This window comes from Syngnathus typhle, linkage group LG14, assembly GCF_033458585.1.
Source record: "Syngnathus typhle isolate RoL2023-S1 ecotype Sweden linkage group LG14, RoL_Styp_1.0, whole genome shotgun sequence".
Taxonomy (NCBI): Eukaryota; Metazoa; Chordata; class Actinopteri; order Syngnathiformes; family Syngnathidae; genus Syngnathus; species Syngnathus typhle.
Window position 1 is genome coordinate 2,922,062 of NC_083751.1, and position 19,543 is coordinate 2,941,604.

The window sequence follows — 19,543 nt, forward strand, 5'->3', positions numbered from 1 at the left end:
AACAAACAATCCATGGTCTTCAGATGCCACGCTGTCGCCATCTCCTGGTCAGCTAGTGAAATGCTTTTGCTGTTTTTTTTCCCTCTCAATTAAAACAAATCAATCAGCCAGTTGGTTTTCTATATTTAATATCTGATATCAGACAAAACCAAATTGTGAATCAGTCACCTAGGCTATAGCAGAACAAACAATCCATGGTCTTCAGATGCCACGCTGTCGCCATCTCCTGGTCAGCTAGTGAAATGCTTTTGCTGTTTTTTTTTCCTCTCAATTAAAACAAATCAATCAGCCAGTTGGTTTTCTTTATTTAATCTCTGATATCAGACAAAACCAAATTGTGAATCAGTCACCTAGGCCAGTGCTTCTCAAATAGTGGGGCGCGCCCCCCTTGGGGGGCGCGGTGCTATTCCTGTGGGGGCGCGTGTGACCCTGGGGAACAGGCTTTTTTTTTTGGCAGTACTAGAATAAAGTGTAATTGCGCGTTTACTACAGCAGGGGGCAGTGGCGCTCTCATTGTTACTTCTGTCACGTTTGCGACAGTGCAACATTTTACGACTTACAAGACAAGTTAGGATAGTCACGGTGGGGAGGGGGGGCGCGAATAGTTTTCTTCTTGCTAGGGGGGGGCGTAACAGAAAATAATTGAGAAGCACTGGATTAGGTACACCTAAAAATGGCGGTGTACCTAATGAGGTGTCCGAGTGACGTCACAGATCAAATAGCCAATCAGAAAGTGGGGGTGAGGGCGGGTGTGGCACTTTTCACTGAAACCAGGGGTGTCGACCTCCAGTCTTCGAAGGGCCGCGTTCCAATATGTTTTCCAAGTTACCCTCGTTAAACGCACCTGCGTGAAAAGATTTAGCTCATTTTCACGTTCTCAGGAGCTAAAAGTTTTCACGCAGGTGCACTTAACGAGGGAAGCACACGGACACTCCATTAGGTACACCGCCATTTTCAAGTGTGCCTAATAACAGGCCACTTTATTAGGGAAATATCATGGTCAAAGGTCACAGGTGTCAAGCTCTGGTCCTCGGGGTCCTCCCATGACTGAAAGTGCTTTCTCCACCAATCCCATGACTTGTCCAAGCAAGAAAAACAGCACTCTGTTGCACGCTTAACACATCCTTAAAAAAAATAATAATGTTGCTCATTTTTACATACTATAGCACTGTACATGTTTACTAAGAAAATAAAGGCAATTTTCATGACAAGGTCTACATCAATTTGGCACAGAGTGGGAAAAAAGTGACATGTATGAAAAGCTAAAAATAACTTCTTGGGGGTAAAATGGACTTAACATTTACATCAATAATGCAAGAACAAAGTCTGACGACAAGAAGAATCAAAAGAAACAATGTTAAGTTTCTAAGAAAACGCAAAGACTTAATCATGCGACAGAACAACACAAGAAAAGGACTTCATCGGTGCAAAAAGTGGATGAGTCAATCACAGCCCTGGAAAAGCCTTTCGGATGAAGAAAGTCGAGTCAACGAGTGGAAGCCGAGATGCGACTTTTTTTCAAGTACGGGTTCTGCAACCAAATATTAAATGTTCTTCACTGTGTGATACTTGAGTTCAACAGAAATTTAAAAGCCTTAGTTTCCACCAGAAGTGGTATTTTATGTTTATTGATTAGCAAAAAAATAGTGTTCAAATGAGCAAAAACACATTTAAAATTGAAGAAAAAAAACGACAGTAAGGAAGCCCACTTACGTCAGACTGCTCAAACTGGAACAATGGGTGTCTGCGCTAAGCACCGCAAAAATGCAGGGGAGAAAAAAAAAAAAAAAACTCTATAGTGCTGCGGTTAGCGCTAATAGTAATAAATAAATTCAATAAATACAAGAGAAAGACTCCATCTACAGAATATGTCGTAAATGTGCTGTGCCGGCTGATCCCGTTGGTAGGTAGCTTGACAAAATTAACATATCACTTTACAAAAAATGCATAGGACTAGAGAGGAATGACAACGGGTCACTTCATACGCCAATCTCTCAGTCAAAGAGCAGGGCTAAATTTGCATAAAGTGCGCTCAGATGCAGGTGAAGTCAGTTCAAAAGTAGGGGAGCGGGGTGAGGAGACAAGGGGAGGACGCTGATCACTCCCTGGACTGATAGAAGAGGATATATCCCGACTCGGAGTTCTTGGAAATGTCTGAGGTAAGTCCGTAAAACTCTTCGATGGCGTGAGCGTCGATTTTCTGCGGGGAGGTTTTGGACCGATGAGATAAACGTAGCCGGCAGAGCAAAGGGAGAGAAAAGAACGTTACGCACCTCCACGATGTCATCGTCAAACAGCAGCCAGAAGGCATGACTCTTCACGATGGTGATGTAATGCCCTCGGTTCGGACCGCTGAACACACACAACATACACGCAAGCGTTCCATTTAGGCAATCGAAGGCGTCCGAGCGATAACGGAGGCGCTCCACCTCACCTGCCGCAGTGGACCACCACAGCAACCAGGTCATACATGCGGTCCAGGTTGACGGCGTCGCTGGATGTGTTGAAGAGGCGGAGCTCCAGGGGGAAGACTACGCGGTACGACAGCTTGGTGTAGCGGTGCAACTGCTCCATGTACTTGAAGCGCTTCAGATGTAGCGCCAGAATCATGGGCAGTTTCTTCACGCACATTCTGCAATACACACACATTTGCAGGCGTCAACTTTTTTTTTCTTTTTTTTTAACTCCAGTCCAGTGTTTGGCAGCGGTGCGTTCAATGACCGTTTCTGCGCCTCCTGCTTGCTGCAGCACATCTCACAGTAGTACTTGTATTCACTGGACAGCGTCTCCGTGTTGCTGAAGTCCCTGCAAAGTGGGTGGGGGGATTGTCAATCTGACCTACTTTGGGTCAGTTCTAAAAGCAAGACTACCTGAGGCAGTGCGTGATCGACGTGTTCTGCTCCACGTCCACGGAAAGGTCGAGGAAATCCTCATCTTTGCTGCTCACCTGGCAAAGACATCGAGAGAAGCTTAAAACCGAGGTGGGCAAATTTGGGATTCCAGGGCACCTCATTTTTTTTAAATATATTTATTGTCTTCCAACAATATTTCTTCATCCAGCAGTTCCTGAATCCAAATGTGGTGGCCACTCACCGTCTCGCAGTTGAGGCAGCGCGTCTCGTTAGTCAGCGTGCCTTGGAAGATGTCGTGCACCCAGGTGGGCTCTGTTTTGTTCTCGGTCGTCGTTGTCTCGGCCTCGACGGGGGGGCCGTGGTTCTTCAGGCGCCCGTTCTGCTTCTCCTGCTTCTTCTCCTCCTGCAGGATGTCAGCCACCGTGTTCAGCAGGTAGTTGAGGAACTCGTGGGCGTCCTGCTGCATATAATTGTCGAAGAGGTCTGCAGAAAAATCCCGATTACAAAACAAAATGCTTTTCAGATGTGCACGTAGACGAAGACGTTCTCACCGTTCTCCTTGCGCAGGCGCGAGATGAACTTCTTGGGTGGGATGACGCCCACTTTCTTCTTCTGCGTGGTGATGGAGTGGAAGAGGTCGGCCAGGCAGGTGAGCAGGTTCTCCTTCTTCTTCTGCTGGGCCTTGTAGGCCAGCACGTTCTCGCGAAAGGGCCGGCAAAAGTAGAGCGCCTGCAGCACCGAGTTGCAGTAGCATGTGTTGCCAAACTGCCGGGAAGGAATCCAAAGAACAAGTCATATTTAATTGCACCACCTCTGACAGATCATGCGTCACTGATTCAAGACAAGTCAAACAAAACAGAATGACTGCAGCAACACTTGTCTTATACTGCCCTCTGGTGGCCACGACACTCACATCAGAAGCAGCTTAATAGCCATTGAATTATCATGACAGACAAAGCATTCATTTCTTTACATCACTGCTACTTACTGTATGTTTCATGAATTGGAATACTGGAGAGTACGCTTAAAAATATTTTGTTTGTTTGTTGTTTTGAGGGAATTGCTTCATGGCATTTCCAATCATTTGATGTTTTTTCTTGCTTTGAGTTACAAAATGTGGTCATGGAACAAATTGAACTCACATCTTAAGGCACCAGCATATTTGTGTTGATGCTTACATTGACCAGACCAAAGTAGTGCTCATTGATGGGGAACTGCTCGGGGCCGATGTCTTTCTCCAGAGCCGAGGCATTGGTGCCCTGCAAAGCAGAGAGACAACAAGCAAAACGAGTAAGCTTTTGTCTTGGCGGAGGTCCCGCTCAAAGTTTTTTCCCACACTGCTGTCTGTTGGGCAGCCGAAAACAGATCCGGTCTAAATTGTCTAGGTGTGTTTTACAGATGATTGCCGGGCCCGAGCGCTTATCTCGGCGCCGAGTCGGCATCTTCCCAAGCTCAAAGCGAGGCTTTGTCAAGACCACGCAGGCGACAATTTAGCCGGCGGGCGCCCTTGATGGCCACTGATGGTCGGTTCAGAGCGTCAAAACAAAGATGTTGAATGGTGCTTTGTGCCAGCGATCCAACAAGTCATGGCATTAGGGCACTTTCATGTCAATCACTGTTTCGGGATTCATTGTTTGCTTTTCTATCAACTGCAAGAGCTTTGAGCTACCAGTCAAGATGCAGCCTGATCAACAACTAATGGACAGACAGTACCATTCATGATTTGGACAAATTAATACATAAAATAGTGTCTGATGCTATTGTTTTGAATTTTATTCCCAATCAACACCAAAACCAACAACAAAAATCCCTATGTGTTAAACTCTAGTTGGACATTCCATTCCACCCCGAAAATCAAGTACCAGTCCTGTCCATTTTAATATTCCACCAACATTTCTTCAATCATTCACCCTAAAATTAAGAACCCAGAAAATGGTATGGTCCAGAAATCTTACGTCATTAGATCACAGTGACGTCATGATGGGTTTACCGTCCGGAGGAAGCGTGAGTCCCTGAACGCGACATAAACACAGATGACTGATACGTCTCTCTCTCTCGGTCTGTGGTGTAATATCGACACGGCAATAGCTATTATACATATTTAATGGTGCCCTGCCAGCTCCCTGAGTGTCAACTTTCGGCCACCGCACACCACAAGCCCTCGCTCGGTTCAAGACGGAAGCTACTCCGCCTTGCACCACAAACAACCGAGCACGTCGTACTCACCATATTACAAATGGAGGCGATGTTTCTGACAGTCATTTAGTTCACAGTGTCCCCCTGGCCGCCATCTTCAGGAAATAAACATGACTGACGGAGCAAACAAGGCCACACACTGCAAGAAGCCCCGGGCGGCGTCGCAACGCAGACCCGCAGCACCATACGGGCAGCGAAGACCACCGAGAGAGTGGAGAGGAACTTAGAGACGAAGCGGCTCCATCGTCAAAAGACATGAAAAACAAGCATAATGGCGTAGTTTGGAGAGGGAGGTTGTTAGCAAACAAACAGGGCAACGCTTCCGTGAGGACGTCATGTAGCCCCACCCACCTGCCGCCAAACCTAATGATTGGTTCGGAGGTAAGTATTTGATTGAAAGAGAGCTACAGCCAATCACAGGGGACATGGCTGAGCTGCAACCAATCATTAGCCTCGACGTGATTTTTCGAAATGGGTACAATATTTGCTTATATTTTGTTGTTTACATTTTTAACCGTCACATTTCAAATACAAATTAGGCTGAAAATTAAATATCTTTTTTTGGTGCAATTATAGTTATTTTCACACTTCATACTATTTTCTTGTGTTCTAAACTCCCAGGCAGACAACTATGGTTTAGGTAAAACTCACCTAAAATAAATGATCTGCAGATTCTACAATTTCAGTGAATTTGTGAAAGGGTTTCTTGGACTTGTGTGAATTTATTTTTCAAATTTAGCTTCAAATGGGTGGGTGGGTGGCTTTTATAGAATTCTCTCTGTAGGGGTTCTCCCACCCTCAGAATGCACCATCCTGCTTTGTGCTTTCATAACAACCAGTCCGCAATTATCTCCTTAGCATTTAAATGTGGAGCCCCCAAAATAAAGGAAAACAACAAATAATTGGGATGAAAGGCACTTCAAAAGGGAAAGGGCAGCGGAGGATGGGGAGGGCATCATGTTTGGTATGCACCTTCGTTTGCTTACATTATGTCAGCCTGTAATTGATGAGGAAACAATTGCAACTGGTGGCCTTTCAATACAAGACGTTCCACAGACTTGTTTTGCTATTTCTGTCCCTGTGTGGATGGACTGCATTAATTTGTCTGAGTCACACCGCTTTTTTTTTTGTTTAACTTTGCCCTCGCTCTGTGTGTGCTTGCTTGCGGCTGATGAACACTCAGCGACATCCATGAAACCAAAATAGGCCCGGAAACCTCTCCGCTGATGGAGATAAAATCTGCACTATCTTCCTTTTTGGTCTGTGGATACCTTGGAATTTTGTTTCCACAACAAGTTCATGCCAGGTAGGCGAAGCGTGGTGTCCAGGCAGGATGTTTACACTTTCACTGCACATGGAAGACTTTTTCATGCATCATGAGCATGTTTCCTGTAAAAGCCAACGCAAAAACATGAAGCTGTGTCACTGAAATGATCTCAAAACCCCCAAACCTTTGTGGCTATTTACGTGAAAACTCACGAGCAGCTGCTGTAGGCCACGACACGCCCGGACACTCACACACAGCCATCCGCTCACAAAGCTGCATGATCTGGAAGTGTTGCAAAAAATGTTTCATCAGCATGATCAGTGAATGAAAGTGAATATCATTAATTAATAACATAACTAATAGTATTAAAGGTCATTTGAGCAAATTTGTTATTTCAGACAAATTGGCACTAATCAGTTTACAGGAAGTAGCTCTCGGTGGCCCCTGTAATAGAGGATAGATGAGGAATCATTATGACACACGCAGACACACATACACACACGCACACACACATAAATAAGGCCTGGCATGCCTCTTGGCTTTAGTACACAGTGTTCCCAACGGTCTCAATTGGACATGTCTGAGGCAGAGGCTTCATTAAACAGATCAGCAACAGGGCGTGCTGGCAACACGGCAGATGGACATGCAGAGCTCATCATCACAAAAACACCCAGTGCAAGCAGAGGGAACACTTCACGGTATTTTAGGTGTTTGACTGCGGTCAAGCCTCAATTGTTTGCTTCTAATTATTTTTGGATGGGCGGCAAAATGGCTGTGCGAATGTGAACTAGCTACAGTGTTCTAGCTGTGGATGTAGCCTATCGCCCAAAGTCAGCTGGGACAGCTGAATGAATACAAATATGGATTATAACAATAAGATTTATTACCGAGGTTGTTTGCATAACGGCAAGTGACATACTTATTCCGACGACATAATAGCGAGACCATCGGCATTGTCACGTCGCCAACTCAGCGGCTGTCTCATAAATGCAATTGCTTTAACTTGAGTCACGCTCGCTGCTAATTGATTGACGTGTGAAGGAGGCATGCATATGGATAAAACACTGACCTACTTTATACATAATGGTGTTAATAAAATGGGCACCTTAAAATAAATGAACTATTCTCAACTGCGGTGTTATACTAATGATGATAGTCACCAGCAGTTAGCATGTTAAAAAAATCTTCAGGCTTCTGCTGGAAAGCCAAAACAAAAAATCAGGAAAGTTCAGTCGAACATATTTGGGTCAATCAGAGGCACCGGAAAAGATGGAAGGTGTGCATTCACTCCCTTTTAGCATGACATTGAATGTGACCCAGCCTTATCCAGTTTTTAGCGGGTGTGCACACTTATGCAACCGCATTTCGCAATTGTTTGTTGGTATTTCCAAGCTCTAAAACTTATATAAAGATAGGTGGATGAATGAGTAGATTGCTAGATGGATAGTAGAGAGCAACAAAGACATCAGATAATCAATAACAATTTTCTCCCGGAAGAGATGCGCTCACTCTAACTGCAATTTGTTTTTCCAGCCGAAGAGATACCTGTATTTCCTTTTAACGATGACACACTCATGGACACTCACGCATGGCAACGGATGCCCTCGCCTGGCCTCATCACAACAAAGCAGACGTTTTTAGGAAGGGAGCTTGTCGACCCACTTTTTCAGTCCTGGCGGGCGGAACATGTAATGCGAAATGTTGCTTTCAGAGTAGTGCCAGAGCACGCTGCTACCTTTACACAACCGTGGCCTTCCTCACTTCGCAATTATGCTACATTTCGACGTGAATCAAATCATTTTCCCCATTAAAATTAATTGAAATGCCAACGATCCATTTGGTCCGTCCTAAAAACTGCGATAACAGTATGAGTACTGATACCAAGCACCGATACCGCCGGTAAACAGTATTTTTGAAACACATATTTTTGAAATGATGTTTTCTACATGAGTTTGATTCTACTCTCTTTTCTCTATTTATGCTACTGAAGTTTTTTTGTGTTGTGATCTGTGCCAAAACAACCACTTACATTTCTATGGCCTTAAATCTGTGGTCCATAATTACCAGATAATAAAAAATATGTCTGTTTTGGTAGCGAAGCATACATGTTCCGATTGGGATTGTACGTCAGCAACCCCCCCCCCGAATAAGGTGCTTTCCATGTGTGCGTAAAAACAGTCAAATAAATGGCAGGAAAATGACACTGTGGCAATTTAAGCCACTTATTAAAATATTGTTTCACAGCAAGTGTGCTACAAGCAGCAGTTTTGAAGGAGTCGGTTCAAGTTGTCTGACGCATGAGTCTTTCCTTTGTCCCTGCCAATTTACACGCGCCGTTTGTACATCGTACGGCACGTACCCTGTGGGAACAACGGGCTAGCACGTACGCCGGGGGCCGCGGGCACTGTGGCCCATCGCCGCGGTTTTCTTCTTCACTGCCAGGTCTGCTAATGGACGTCATTGACAAGTGTGGCGGGATAAGAGCATTAACACATCTGAAATGCAGCAAATATATCAAATACATTTCATGTTTCACTGTATTAAATATAAATAAAGGCACAACATTTTTTTTTCACCATCTGCTCGATTTGGTGGGGCACTCTCCCACAAATGGAATTAAATACAAAAACTGCTTCTAGGTTATTGTTGGTGGTAATCTTGGGTCATGATATTGTTATTTCTCCTGCGGCCGAGTTAGACACAGATCTTAAGCAGATAAAAAAAAAAATACTGTTTGCCTCTTTTGAACCCCTCAAAGAATGGAATGCGTAACAATGATGATACTCGCGGTGTTGCATGCGTCTTGGCTCGCAAACACTGAAAGCACTAATCGCAGGAAAAGCAGCAACCGCATTACTTCAACGTCAGATATGCTTTCAGTTTGTCTCTCAACAGGTACAGACAAAAAAAAAGCCCACAATGCCTGCGATTCATTAGAAAATGTCCTGACCCGATCATAGCCATATTTCAAAGGGGGCAATCACTTCTGCCGTAGAGGCCTGAACCTTTTGTCGGTACTGCAATTTTTTTCCCTTTTTTGTTGCCTTGTGCAAAATTGTCATTCACCCATTGTGCATTTTCTTCCTCCCAACGTGTCAACAACGTGACACAACAATAATCAGGCGGTTTAAAGTCTTAAGAGCGTAAACATACATGTCACATGCAGCGAAAGCACTCTCAGTATCATCTGTTATTGCTGCAACACTAAATGCTTTTAATCTGGCGGGGGTGCGTACACACATGCGCGCACACACACACACACACACACAAGCACACACAGCATAATGGTTCGTCCGGGCACGTGCACAACGGGGCCCAATTATCCACCGCCGTGCCAGAGATCAGCTTGCGGAATGTAAACAGCCGGCGCGACATGAATGGAGATTGAATTTGGATTGAAATATTTTTCAACTCAACTCACAACTTTGACTAAGGCTGGAATTCCTCAGGTGGGAGGAGGGCCTGTGTGTGTGTGTGTGTCAGGTCTGTGTTAAAGTACTCACACACACACACAGAAGGGCCACGCCCCTCATTTTATCTCCTCTGGCCGCTGTTGACTATGCAAATGGCGGAACATGTCGGCCGGTTTGCATTTCAATGCGAAGCACAACAAGCGCTATTTGCCTTTGTGTGCCCTTGCTTGCAGCCAACAACCTTTTCACTCATTGCTCCTTGCCAATGCTAATCGGGTATTGACTTCTTGTCACTGACTTTTTCCCGATGCGCTCAATGTGAGGATATTGAGAATTGAATCCTTCCCTGACAAATAAACTCAACTAAAACTAAACAATGACAAATGAATGATAAGAATCTATCGTGACCTCAGGGCTTGCCTGAGGGGGCTTGCATGCCTTGGGAAGTTCCTCATGTGTGTGTCAACAAGGACATCCTTCTGTGATATAAAGGTAAAAAGAAATGTATTTCACTGCCTGCAAGCACCCCTAATTATCCCCACATTCCATTTGCAATGAATACCCCAACGATCCTTGACAATTGCCCTCAATCCAGATAAATACCCCCATCCAACCCCCACCTTACGAACCAGCCACATCAGTGAGTGACCTTTTAATTCCGTACTCTTAAAATTCATTACGAGTTCATCGAGTTCCAGAGCAAAAACAAAACATTTGTTTCCCAGTTTAATGTGAATTAAATATCAAATATATTTTAAGAAAATCAGGGTAGAATTACGTATTACAAATTGCTCTGTAAATCACTTTTTTAGCACTGGTCACAAGCTAAACGTATTCTGAAGATGGATGGCATGCCAAGATAAGACACGGGTAGTTTGACCTGTGGAGGCCGCTCGCTGTCATCGGCACGCTTATCAGAATGACATACCAAAGCGGAATTGGTGCCAGCCTGGCATGCCAACACGGCTCAGGGAACGAATGTGTGAAAGATGGACGACTACGACCCAGCAGCAGGAGGCTAAATGCCGGCCGGGAAAGTGGGACACAAACATGTCAAGTCATGTTTACATGTTGCCAGCTGTCAAGCATGTCAGAATATTCTTTGATTTTAAACAGTATAGTCAACTGAGGTTTTAATTGCAATAAAGATAACAAATACATTACAAATTCAAAAATGTGTAACATCCACTTTCCCTTATACTTGAAAAAACAGTTTTGCTCGTGAAAGCCAATGTCAAGCTTGTCTTTTGTTGGGACGTTTCTATCCTGAGGTGCCACCTGTTCGAGCAGAACTTGGGCTTTTGGGTCCACTTGTGGGCGGAGCTAACACCACACGCAACGTGTACCGTCAGCCAATCAGGATGAGGCACACTGCCGGCCCTATAAAATACGCCGGCTCTCCCAAGGAGCTCAGTCAAGTCATCTTAGAGACATTTCTGCACCTACTAATCGACGACTCGTTAGTATTTAAAAGAATCTCACTGCAATAAGCGGTTTTGCTACGAGAATCAAAAAACTTGACGGCGAACCTTCAGTGACGAAGAGAGAACAACAACAGCTGGAAACAAAAATGCGTTTAATCCACAACATGACGACCATCGCGGAGTGCGCAACCCCGGACTACTCGCTCCCTAACCGGGCTATTAAAATAGCCGTGATCGGTGCAGGCGGAGTGGGCAAAACCGGTAAGAAACTGAAACGACAAAGATGCAAATGGCAACATTTTCCAGCGTGTCCAGTGATGTTAAATTGCTATTTTGTGTTCATTTTCAGCGCTCGTTGTGCGGTTTCTGACGAGGCGATTCATCGGAGACTACGAGAGGAATTCTGGTGAGTTCACGAGCACTAACTTTGAGTCGGACATTTGGACACTCTCGAGTATTATGACCATTTTACACAATTGGCGTTTCTTTTTAATCTAATTTCTGTTTTAATGTATTGTAGTCACATCTTTTAACGAAAAACTGTTATTTAGTATTTTATAATTAACTTTTGTGTGTTTGCTTGCAGGTAACCTGTATTCCAGAGAGGTCCAAGTAGACGGCGAGCAAGTCAGCCTCCAGGTTCAAGACACGCCTGGTGCAGAGGTAACAGCTCTACCTTTTTCTTCCCTTCTCTGTGATGACACTATTTAGGTGGCCAAACCTTCAAGCTGTATGTTCTGAGAGGGAAAAATGAGAGTGGAAGACTCACAGGTTGTTCTGTAAAACTAAAGTTGTTTGCAAATGTTTTTAAAAATTAATGAAAGTAATATCTACTCCTAACAGGGAAATAGAATGTTAAGGCAGATTCAATTGTTCTCTTAAAAAAAGAAACATAAGAGATTAATTAATGCCTGTGAGAGGTGGAAGCTAACCTTTCGTGTTTTCCTTTTCCAGATGAACGACAATGGCGTCGTTCTCCCCAACCACGTTTCGTGCTCCCTGCAGTGGGCCGATGCCGTGGTGCTGGTGTACTCCGTCACAGACCGCCACAGCTTCGATCTGGTGCCGCAGCTGCATCAATGGGTATCGCGGTGCGCTATTAGTGGCGGGGGGCCGCCCGTGGTCCTGCTGGCCAACAAGGCGGACCTGCTGCACCTGCGCCGCGTGGAATCCCAGGAGGGCCCCCTGCTGGCCGCTGATCTGGGCTGCGCCTTTTACGAGGTGTCGGCGAGCGAGGACTACGATCAGGTGCACGGTGCCTTCCACAGACTGTGCTGCCAGCTGGCCAAGCAGCGGCCGGCGCTACCATCATCACCGCCCCCCGCACCTGCTGAGAAAAAGCGCCCCAAGTCGCCCAACATGCTGGACCTGAAAAGGCGCTTTAAGCAGGCGCTCTCCGCCAAAGTCCGTACCGTCACGTCCATATGAGACCTTCGTCCTCTTTGGAATTTTTATTCTGTTCTTGGAGAAGTTGCTTCTCAAATCACATCCAGAGGAGGGTAACTGTGAAGAGCGTGAGAGGCTCTCCTTTTGCCTCTTAAAAGATGGACGGACGTTCCTCCAGACCGTTCCGCCACAGCTCACGCACGAGGCAGGACACAAGATGGAGAGGTGTAGCACGGTGGCAGTTCTCACTGATAGCACTTTAAACACTGTGGGCTCAACAGCCAAATTTGTTTTTGCTGCTTGTTGGTGATGGTGGTATTTATTTGTTGACAATTAACACGGTTTGTTTTCACAATAAAAGGATGAAGCCCATTTTGTCATTGCTCTTTACACTGTTAAAACGTTGACCAGGGTAACATTTATAAAACTATTAAAGTTGTTTCTTATTTAAGGTCTCATTGAGCTAAATAAAGGCAACAAAAGAAAAGACCACAGAAAATGCAAGGAATTACTATTGCACTTTTACTATTTGCATCATTATTTCATTGCAATTTACTTGGAATATATTAAAGAATAGGTATAAATGCAAGATCATTTTTAAATATTTAAATATATTTCAAAACATGCCCCCCTCCTCAAAATGTCACAAATAGTATTCTTCCATTTTCTACACAGCTTCTAATCACCGGGATAAAAAAAAGAAAGATAAAAGATTGGTCTAAAATGAACATTTAGAACTACACAAATCAGCGCTGACCTTATTCTATAAAAAGCATCCGCGGAGCGAGACGAGCGCGCTTTAACAACAAAGTCTTGCATGAATGCAAGTGACTTGTGACGACATGAGTGGGCCAACACGCCTTTGCTGAAGGACAACAAGACTTATTCAGATTTTAACCGCCACAAAAGTAGATTTGAAAGCAGAGATGTGTTTAAAAAGAAAATGCTGCTATGTATCCAGATGAATCGGGTCTGTTTAAAAAAAACGCTGATAATTTATTTATTACTTCTTTCGCCTTAGTGTGCTAATGCTAATGACGAGGCCAATTCGCACCTTTCCCTCCAATGAGCTCTCTGTCCTTTCAATGCCACACCCAGCATGCTTGTTTTATTGAAATAATAGCCCATGGTTATGAAAATGTTTAATCAATACTAATTACACTTTATGTACAATCTAACGTAGTATCTGTGCTTTTCTTTAATTACAGTGTGTGTGTGAGTACTTTTTTGGTTGCGGCCTCACACTCCGATGTCAGGTGTCAGTCTTTGGGTGGCGAAGAGCAGCTCGGGAATGTTGGTGGGCCTCAGCAGTCTGGTGGACAGGACTAAAACCTGTGGCGGAAATCATATTTTCTTTCAAATGTTCATATGCTCAACGCTCGCCCAGTTGCATGTCACAAAAAAAAACTTCCAAGTGTGCCAAAAAAAAAAAAAAAGTGTGCTAGACGGCAGAAGTTGGCTTTTCATATTGGGTCAGTTTGTACGGCCGCTTTGCAAACGTTCTCGTAACAACGCTGATGTCATTTGCTTTGAAATGAAACACGGAGTCGCTTTCTGCTGCGCGCTCACGTCCTTTTAAGGACAGCTCGCTTGATGCCTTTTTTTTTTAAAGTTTTTATTTTTTTTTAAACTGCTACAAAGTGAAAGGACAATGAATGTTTCATAATTAACGACTGCTTTAGATTAATGAATGTTTTTTTTTTTGTAGCCTGATCCAAAAGCTTTGATGGCAGCAGGCGTGTTGGTGTTGTCACAGTGGAAGTGGCATCTACTATTCATATTTCCCAGTCATGACCCCAAAGCCAACAAGTTGGACCCGGCACCGGCATCCATCCTGCCATCCGCTGTCATGTGCCCATACGCTCCTTTGGCTCATTTGCACTGCATGTGATGGCGGGATACAGAGCCATGTGCGTATTGAGGGCAATGCTCTGTGTGCATATTCACGTGTTTTTGCTCAGCAAACTGGGCCACCAGCAGGGGGTTACGACAATGTCACACAACCTGCAAAAATGACTTTAAATATGCTAATGTGCCCACGGGGCCTGTAAAGGTTGCCACATAGACTAAAAAGACTAAAAAGACTAAAAAGACGTGAAACTATTAGCGTCTGGTCCTGAGCGTGGCACACTCACCTGACTTCCAGGTTTCAAGGCTGCGACAGTTTCCTTGACAAGGCGGAGCTCTGAGGGTGTGACTCCGCCCACGAGGAAGAGGAACAGCCGCGGGTTGTCACTGGGATGCGGGCGACTCACCTGGGAGGGGGGGGAAGGACTTCGTGGATTAACACCCATTTATTTTTTATGTCAGCGTTCTAAAGTTTTTGTCAAAAGTCCTCTAAATTTCTAAGCATCATAAAGCATTGAAGTAGAAGGGGATGAGAACCGGCTGGTGGTCTACACACGCCCCGCCTCCCGCCCGTACGCTTATGCAATTCGGGCTGGATTTGAAAGGGCTCGCTTTTTGTCAAGTGCGGATGCCCCACGAGGTGGCAAACAAAGCCTTTTCTTCACACCCTGGCGTCATGACACGTGGACCTCTCATATGACACACACACATGCGAAGAGGCTTTCACACACATTCAACGACACTGGATGAGACGGCAATTGAAGATGCATTTCTAACAGCGGGGCGGGCGGCCCGCTGTGTGGGTCGGTCCTGATTGGCCGAGGCGGTGAGGGCGTCGGTACACGTGAGGTGGCAGACGGTAGGGATGAGTCGACATGTTGACGTTCAGGTTCACACTCTCTCTCTCGCTCTTGCTTTGTGTGTGCGCGGTCAGAGGGCGCTCGGCGACACGCAGCATCCATGTGCGCTAAGTGCGACCATGTGCTAGGCCATGGGACCGCGCAGGGGGGCGGAGCTTAGAGGAAAACAGGTTTTTTATAGTCACGCGGAGTAGACTATTTTACTTTCCATTCTTTGCAATGGGGAAAAAATGAAATGAGTTGAATCCTATGATTTGCTTCATCGATGGAAAGGGTTATGTCAGCATCAGACGAGCACAGAACATGCTGACAAACACGTTCTCTTGCTTAAAGAAAATGACCCTTTTCAAACTCAATTTTCCATCTTTCCTGTATTTTTTCTTCCATTTGTGCATTTTTGTCAAATACTACTTCATTTTTAGATATGAATGGGATCTGAGGCGGAAAACTTTTCCCACCGTTTCATCGGTGCTTCAATAGCGTAAAGTTCAGCCGGTTTGAGTCGGTCCAAGTCGCTTATTAATTTGCCCAAAATCAGGACACCGTTATGCAAGCGCTCTAATTCGTCCTCCCTGAGAGTAATCATCACTTTAAGCAGGCCCAGATGTGGGATAAACATGGCGCGGACGGGTATTTATTTCCCGGCGGGCCGCAGCTACATGTGTATTGCACGAAAACATCGGTGGCAAGAGAAAAAAAATATTAGCACAACCCACAAGTTGAGGTTTGAGCGTCTCCCACAGAGGAGCTCGACAAACCACCAAAGAAAAGCAGGATTAGTCGACGAGGTGATGGACAGTGACTCTTAGCGGAAAGTTTGTCTGTAGGTATCTTTAAGCACAATATTTGACAGTTTTTTTGTGTTAAGGAAAGCAGACAAAATGTGATTAATTTGTCCTTAAGATCAGTAAAAGAACAATTACAACAGCTAAAATGGTGGACGTTTTGAGACTTCACGATGGACACATCTACCAAATGTCATGAAGTAAAACGGTCTGCACGTAATGTCTGACCTTCATGAACATGCTGAAGCCCGTCTTCAGGAAGTCCGTGAGGCCCCCGGACATGTGCTCTATGTCAGGACATTCGTGCTTGTCGGGATGGAAGACTTCTTGCAGGATCTGTCGCAGGAAAGGTCGATAGGTAGCCTGCGAAAAGGAGACAATGAAAACACAATGACTTGACAAGTCGTCAATTTCAAATATCTCATAAAATGTCTGCGGGAAAGGCCTTATGCAACATACAAAACAAATTTCCGGAGCACCATCTGATATTCTTAAAAGGGAATTCCGCTCCAACCCAAGGACTGCACCATTTATAGCCTCAAAGCTAACAGGGCGACTATTCCAGGCGTCTTTTTCTCGATAACATCGGACACAGTTTGAGATTCTCGCAAAGATGGAATCTTAAAATAATCAGTCGGATGACACAACATTTATGTGAACGTCATTGACCGTGTTTTAAATCAGTCTTGGAAAAGCTGACGACTGCTAACTCATGAATCTGTGAATGATATGTAGTTGGCTAGGAGTTAGCTTCTGTTAGCATGTTGACTATTTAGAGTTGACAACCACGTATGTTTTTGGAATCTGGGAGGAAGCCGGAGTACCCGGAGGAAACCCACGCAGGCAAGGGGAGTACATGAAAACTCCACAGCCCGGACTCAAACCCACAACCTCCGCACTGCGAGGCGGATGTGCTAACCAGTCGACCGCCCGTGACTCACTATATCAACTAGAATTTAGCAACATTACAAAATGGGTCAACATGCTCCATCTGAGTGGGCGGTAAACAAAACAACACTGACACCACAACATCTGTCTTGCTTGACTAACATCGCTGGGGGGTTAGGGTTACACCTCCGCAAAAACATACCCACAGAATTATCATGAATGTCAAACCCGCTTCCGTTAGCAGGCACGTGTGCGCACATGCCGCCGTATCGCTTTTCCTCCAGAGTGGGATTTTCTTGGCGCGGGGAGGATTGATTAGCGAAATTAATTCGACAAAAACAGCACGTTACATGATTACAACGGGACAGAAAAACATGTTAGGGAATGGAATGTTCTAGCAGAATGAGGAACACGGTTGACATGAAGACAAGCTGGAACTTGGCTACAGTTAGCAGCGGTTAGCCTAATGAGTAATTGGAGCCTGAATGTAGTTAAATTGTATTAACATATAGTTATCCAAAGAAAAAAACAAAGAAACAGACTTTTTTGTAATTATTTTGAAAAAACTTGCTAGCTCATTTTGTTTGTGTGAAAGCTATTTGGGGAAAGTTTAGTGAAGTTAGGGCTCCAAACTAATAAGAATTCCGAAGTTACTGTAAGTTAGCGCTCATGTAGCTAGCGTTCGGTAGCATAAAGTCCATCTGGAGCCTGGCAATTTTGAGTTAAACCGAAGACAAACAGAAGCCTGGATACAGTTAGTTTGTGTGTCTAGCATTTACATAAGCTGTGACTCAACATTTATCTACATCTACAAGTTTGTGGAGGCCATCCTCCACATTGCAAGACAGCTTTTGTTTGTTACACTTTCACAATTTTCAAGGATGAACGGCCACCCATGGTTACAAAACATAATAAGATCGCTTGGTAAAGACCAGGAGGCTGTGGAAGTAATTCAAGCAGGAAATAGTGGTATTAAAAAGGTATAATTAAAGTGTGCTTTCTGACTAGAACGTTCCATGGCGCCCTTATTTGGATGGCGACGGGACACAGGCTGGTACCTGGTGGACTCCGTCGCTTGGCGTGTAGACGCGACGTAATTGCTTGAGGTGGTCTCTAGCGTGGCTCAGCCTGCCCAGGGTCTCGAACATACGCTCTAATGCGGAATGGACCCGCTCGGTGCTCGGCTCCTCCTCTTCTGCACAGCCTGGCAAAGCAGAACAATTTTAATTTCAATACTTTTAATCACTTATTTGCATAATAATAGTTAAAAAAAGGGGAACGGAATAGGTATAGTTTGAGTTTTGATTACAATTTTTGTTTGTATTTCCAGGAAAAATATTTTTGAGAAAAAAAAGTTGAGACAAAGAGTCGTATCATTTTCAGGTTGCTGAGGTTCTACTTGTTCTTCAAATTGCAGGCCGCAGGTCGCCTGTCTTTGGCGCGTAAGCAAAAGTACCACCTGTGTTGCGTGCTTCTTTGCAAACTGGCACACAAAAAAAAAGCCAACGCATGCAAGAAAACACTGGCAAAAAAAAAACCCAAGACAAAACACTTCACCCCAAAACTAATTATAGGAGTAAAAAGACTTTCTTACCAAAAGAACATCTAAAGATAGGAAGCTGATGTTTTTGCGAAGAAACATAGAAATATGCACTGGTATAAATCATTGAGGACCGGCACTGGCAGGATGAAGCGAGTAATTAAACGTGTGTTGCAGTTCTATACGACATCAGTAAAAAGCGGCAAGCCGCAACTGTGTCAGCAGGTAGTCAGCATGGCTCGCAACCAACGCCAACGCTGTCGGCTGCCAGCGGCGCACAAAGGCGCATTGTGCGCTGCCAGGTGCCTCACGAAATGCAAACATGGCTCATTATACGCCTCTTTAGTACCAGATTAATTCTTCTGTGGAATCAGCGTGGGTGAAATAAAAGCAACAGAAAAAAAAAAAAAAGAGCAATTTTGAGGTAAATGTGTTGATTTTTTTTTTTGCCACTCTTTCACCATCATCCACCATTCACATCAAACCTAAATTAAATTGGGGCTCCACATGATCTCACATGTCTTCAGACATTTCTATATACAGTATGGAGTACACAGAGATAAAGTCTCAGACGCCGGTAGATCACAGAAACCCCCTCGCTAACTTTTCCCAACTCTAAAAGGTGACCTGCTACCCAAACGCTTTGTCTGATTTTATTCGGTCGACTCCATCCGTCAACGTCGGCGCGCTTACATAATGCACGGGCGGCTTTGTTAGTCTTTAATCTGGGAACTTTGTTCCCTCGCCTGCCTGCTATGTTGCAGATGATATCCGAAGTCAAGGGGGACAGTCTTTGTTTTGAGCGGCTGCCCGTCTGCAGGAATGCGGCGTCTGGCAGCCAACCCCGACGGCTGGAAGTTAAACGCTCGGCAGGGCGAGACCGTGTCGAGCCTTCGGATATGGGTCTTATCTTAAAGCATTTGCACTAATCCAAGCGTCCTAAAATAGGAGCGGGAGTGGCACCTGGGCCTTTCCCGAAAGTTGGACTGACTAGCCTCCAGGTCGCAGTTGAAAGGAGCGCTTGGTATGTCGAGGGTTTGCCAGGTACCATCTGTTTGACGGTTTCACAAACCAGCTAATGGAA

General features: G+C 44.8%; 3 protein-coding genes across 5 annotated transcripts in view; 1 reads left to right on the top strand and 2 right to left on the bottom strand.

Annotated features, from left to right (window-relative positions):
* Positions 1-1,595: 1,595 nt before the first annotated feature.
* On the bottom strand, positions 1,596-12,223 carry usp46 (ubiquitin specific peptidase 46). Of its 3 annotated transcripts, XM_061297551.1 has the most exons (12): positions 12,085-12,223; positions 11,744-11,889; positions 6,528-6,597; positions 6,320-6,437; positions 4,031-4,111; positions 3,404-3,617; positions 3,094-3,335; positions 2,871-2,947; positions 2,722-2,805; positions 2,435-2,632; positions 2,274-2,352; positions 1,596-2,200 (listed from the first exon to the last, which is right to left on the bottom strand). In XM_061297551.1, exons 4-12 carry the CDS (start codon positions 6,347-6,349, stop codon positions 2,099-2,101), a joined length of 1,107 nt encoding a protein of 368 aa, XP_061153535.1. In that variant the 5' UTR covers positions 6,350-6,437; positions 6,528-6,597; positions 11,744-11,889; positions 12,085-12,223; the 3' UTR covers positions 1,596-2,098. The 3 variants fall into 3 exon arrangements, with proteins under 3 accessions (XP_061153535.1, XP_061153534.1, XP_061153537.1); XM_061297550.1 differs by lacking the exons at positions 6,320-6,437; positions 6,528-6,597; positions 11,744-11,889; positions 12,085-12,223 and adding an exon at positions 5,079-6,313; XM_061297553.1 differs by lacking the exons at positions 6,320-6,437; positions 6,528-6,597; positions 11,744-11,889; positions 12,085-12,223 and having other exon boundaries at positions 3,995-4,103.
* rasl11b (RAS-like, family 11, member B) lies at positions 11,117-12,910 on the top strand. Its single transcript, XM_061297555.1, has 4 exons — positions 11,117-11,413; positions 11,502-11,558; positions 11,739-11,815; positions 12,107-12,910. Exons 1-4 carry the CDS (start codon positions 11,299-11,301, stop codon positions 12,578-12,580), a joined length of 723 nt encoding a protein of 240 aa, XP_061153539.1. The 5' UTR covers positions 11,117-11,298; the 3' UTR covers positions 12,581-12,910.
* Positions 12,911-13,046: 136 nt separating this feature from the next.
* scfd2 (sec1 family domain containing 2) overlaps positions 13,047-19,543 on the bottom strand; it is a 40,667-nt gene continuing 34,170 nt past the window's right edge. Inside the window, exons 7-10 of the mRNA XM_061297549.1 lie at positions 17,978-18,123; positions 16,260-16,394; positions 14,674-14,793; positions 13,047-13,870 (exon numbers count right to left, since the gene is read on the bottom strand). Of these exons, the coding sequence (XP_061153533.1) occupies positions 13,778-13,870; positions 14,674-14,793; positions 16,260-16,394; positions 17,978-18,123 (494 nt within the window). The 3' untranslated portion in view covers positions 13,047-13,777. The remainder of the gene's footprint in view (positions 13,871-14,673; positions 14,794-16,259; positions 16,395-17,977; positions 18,124-19,543) is intronic.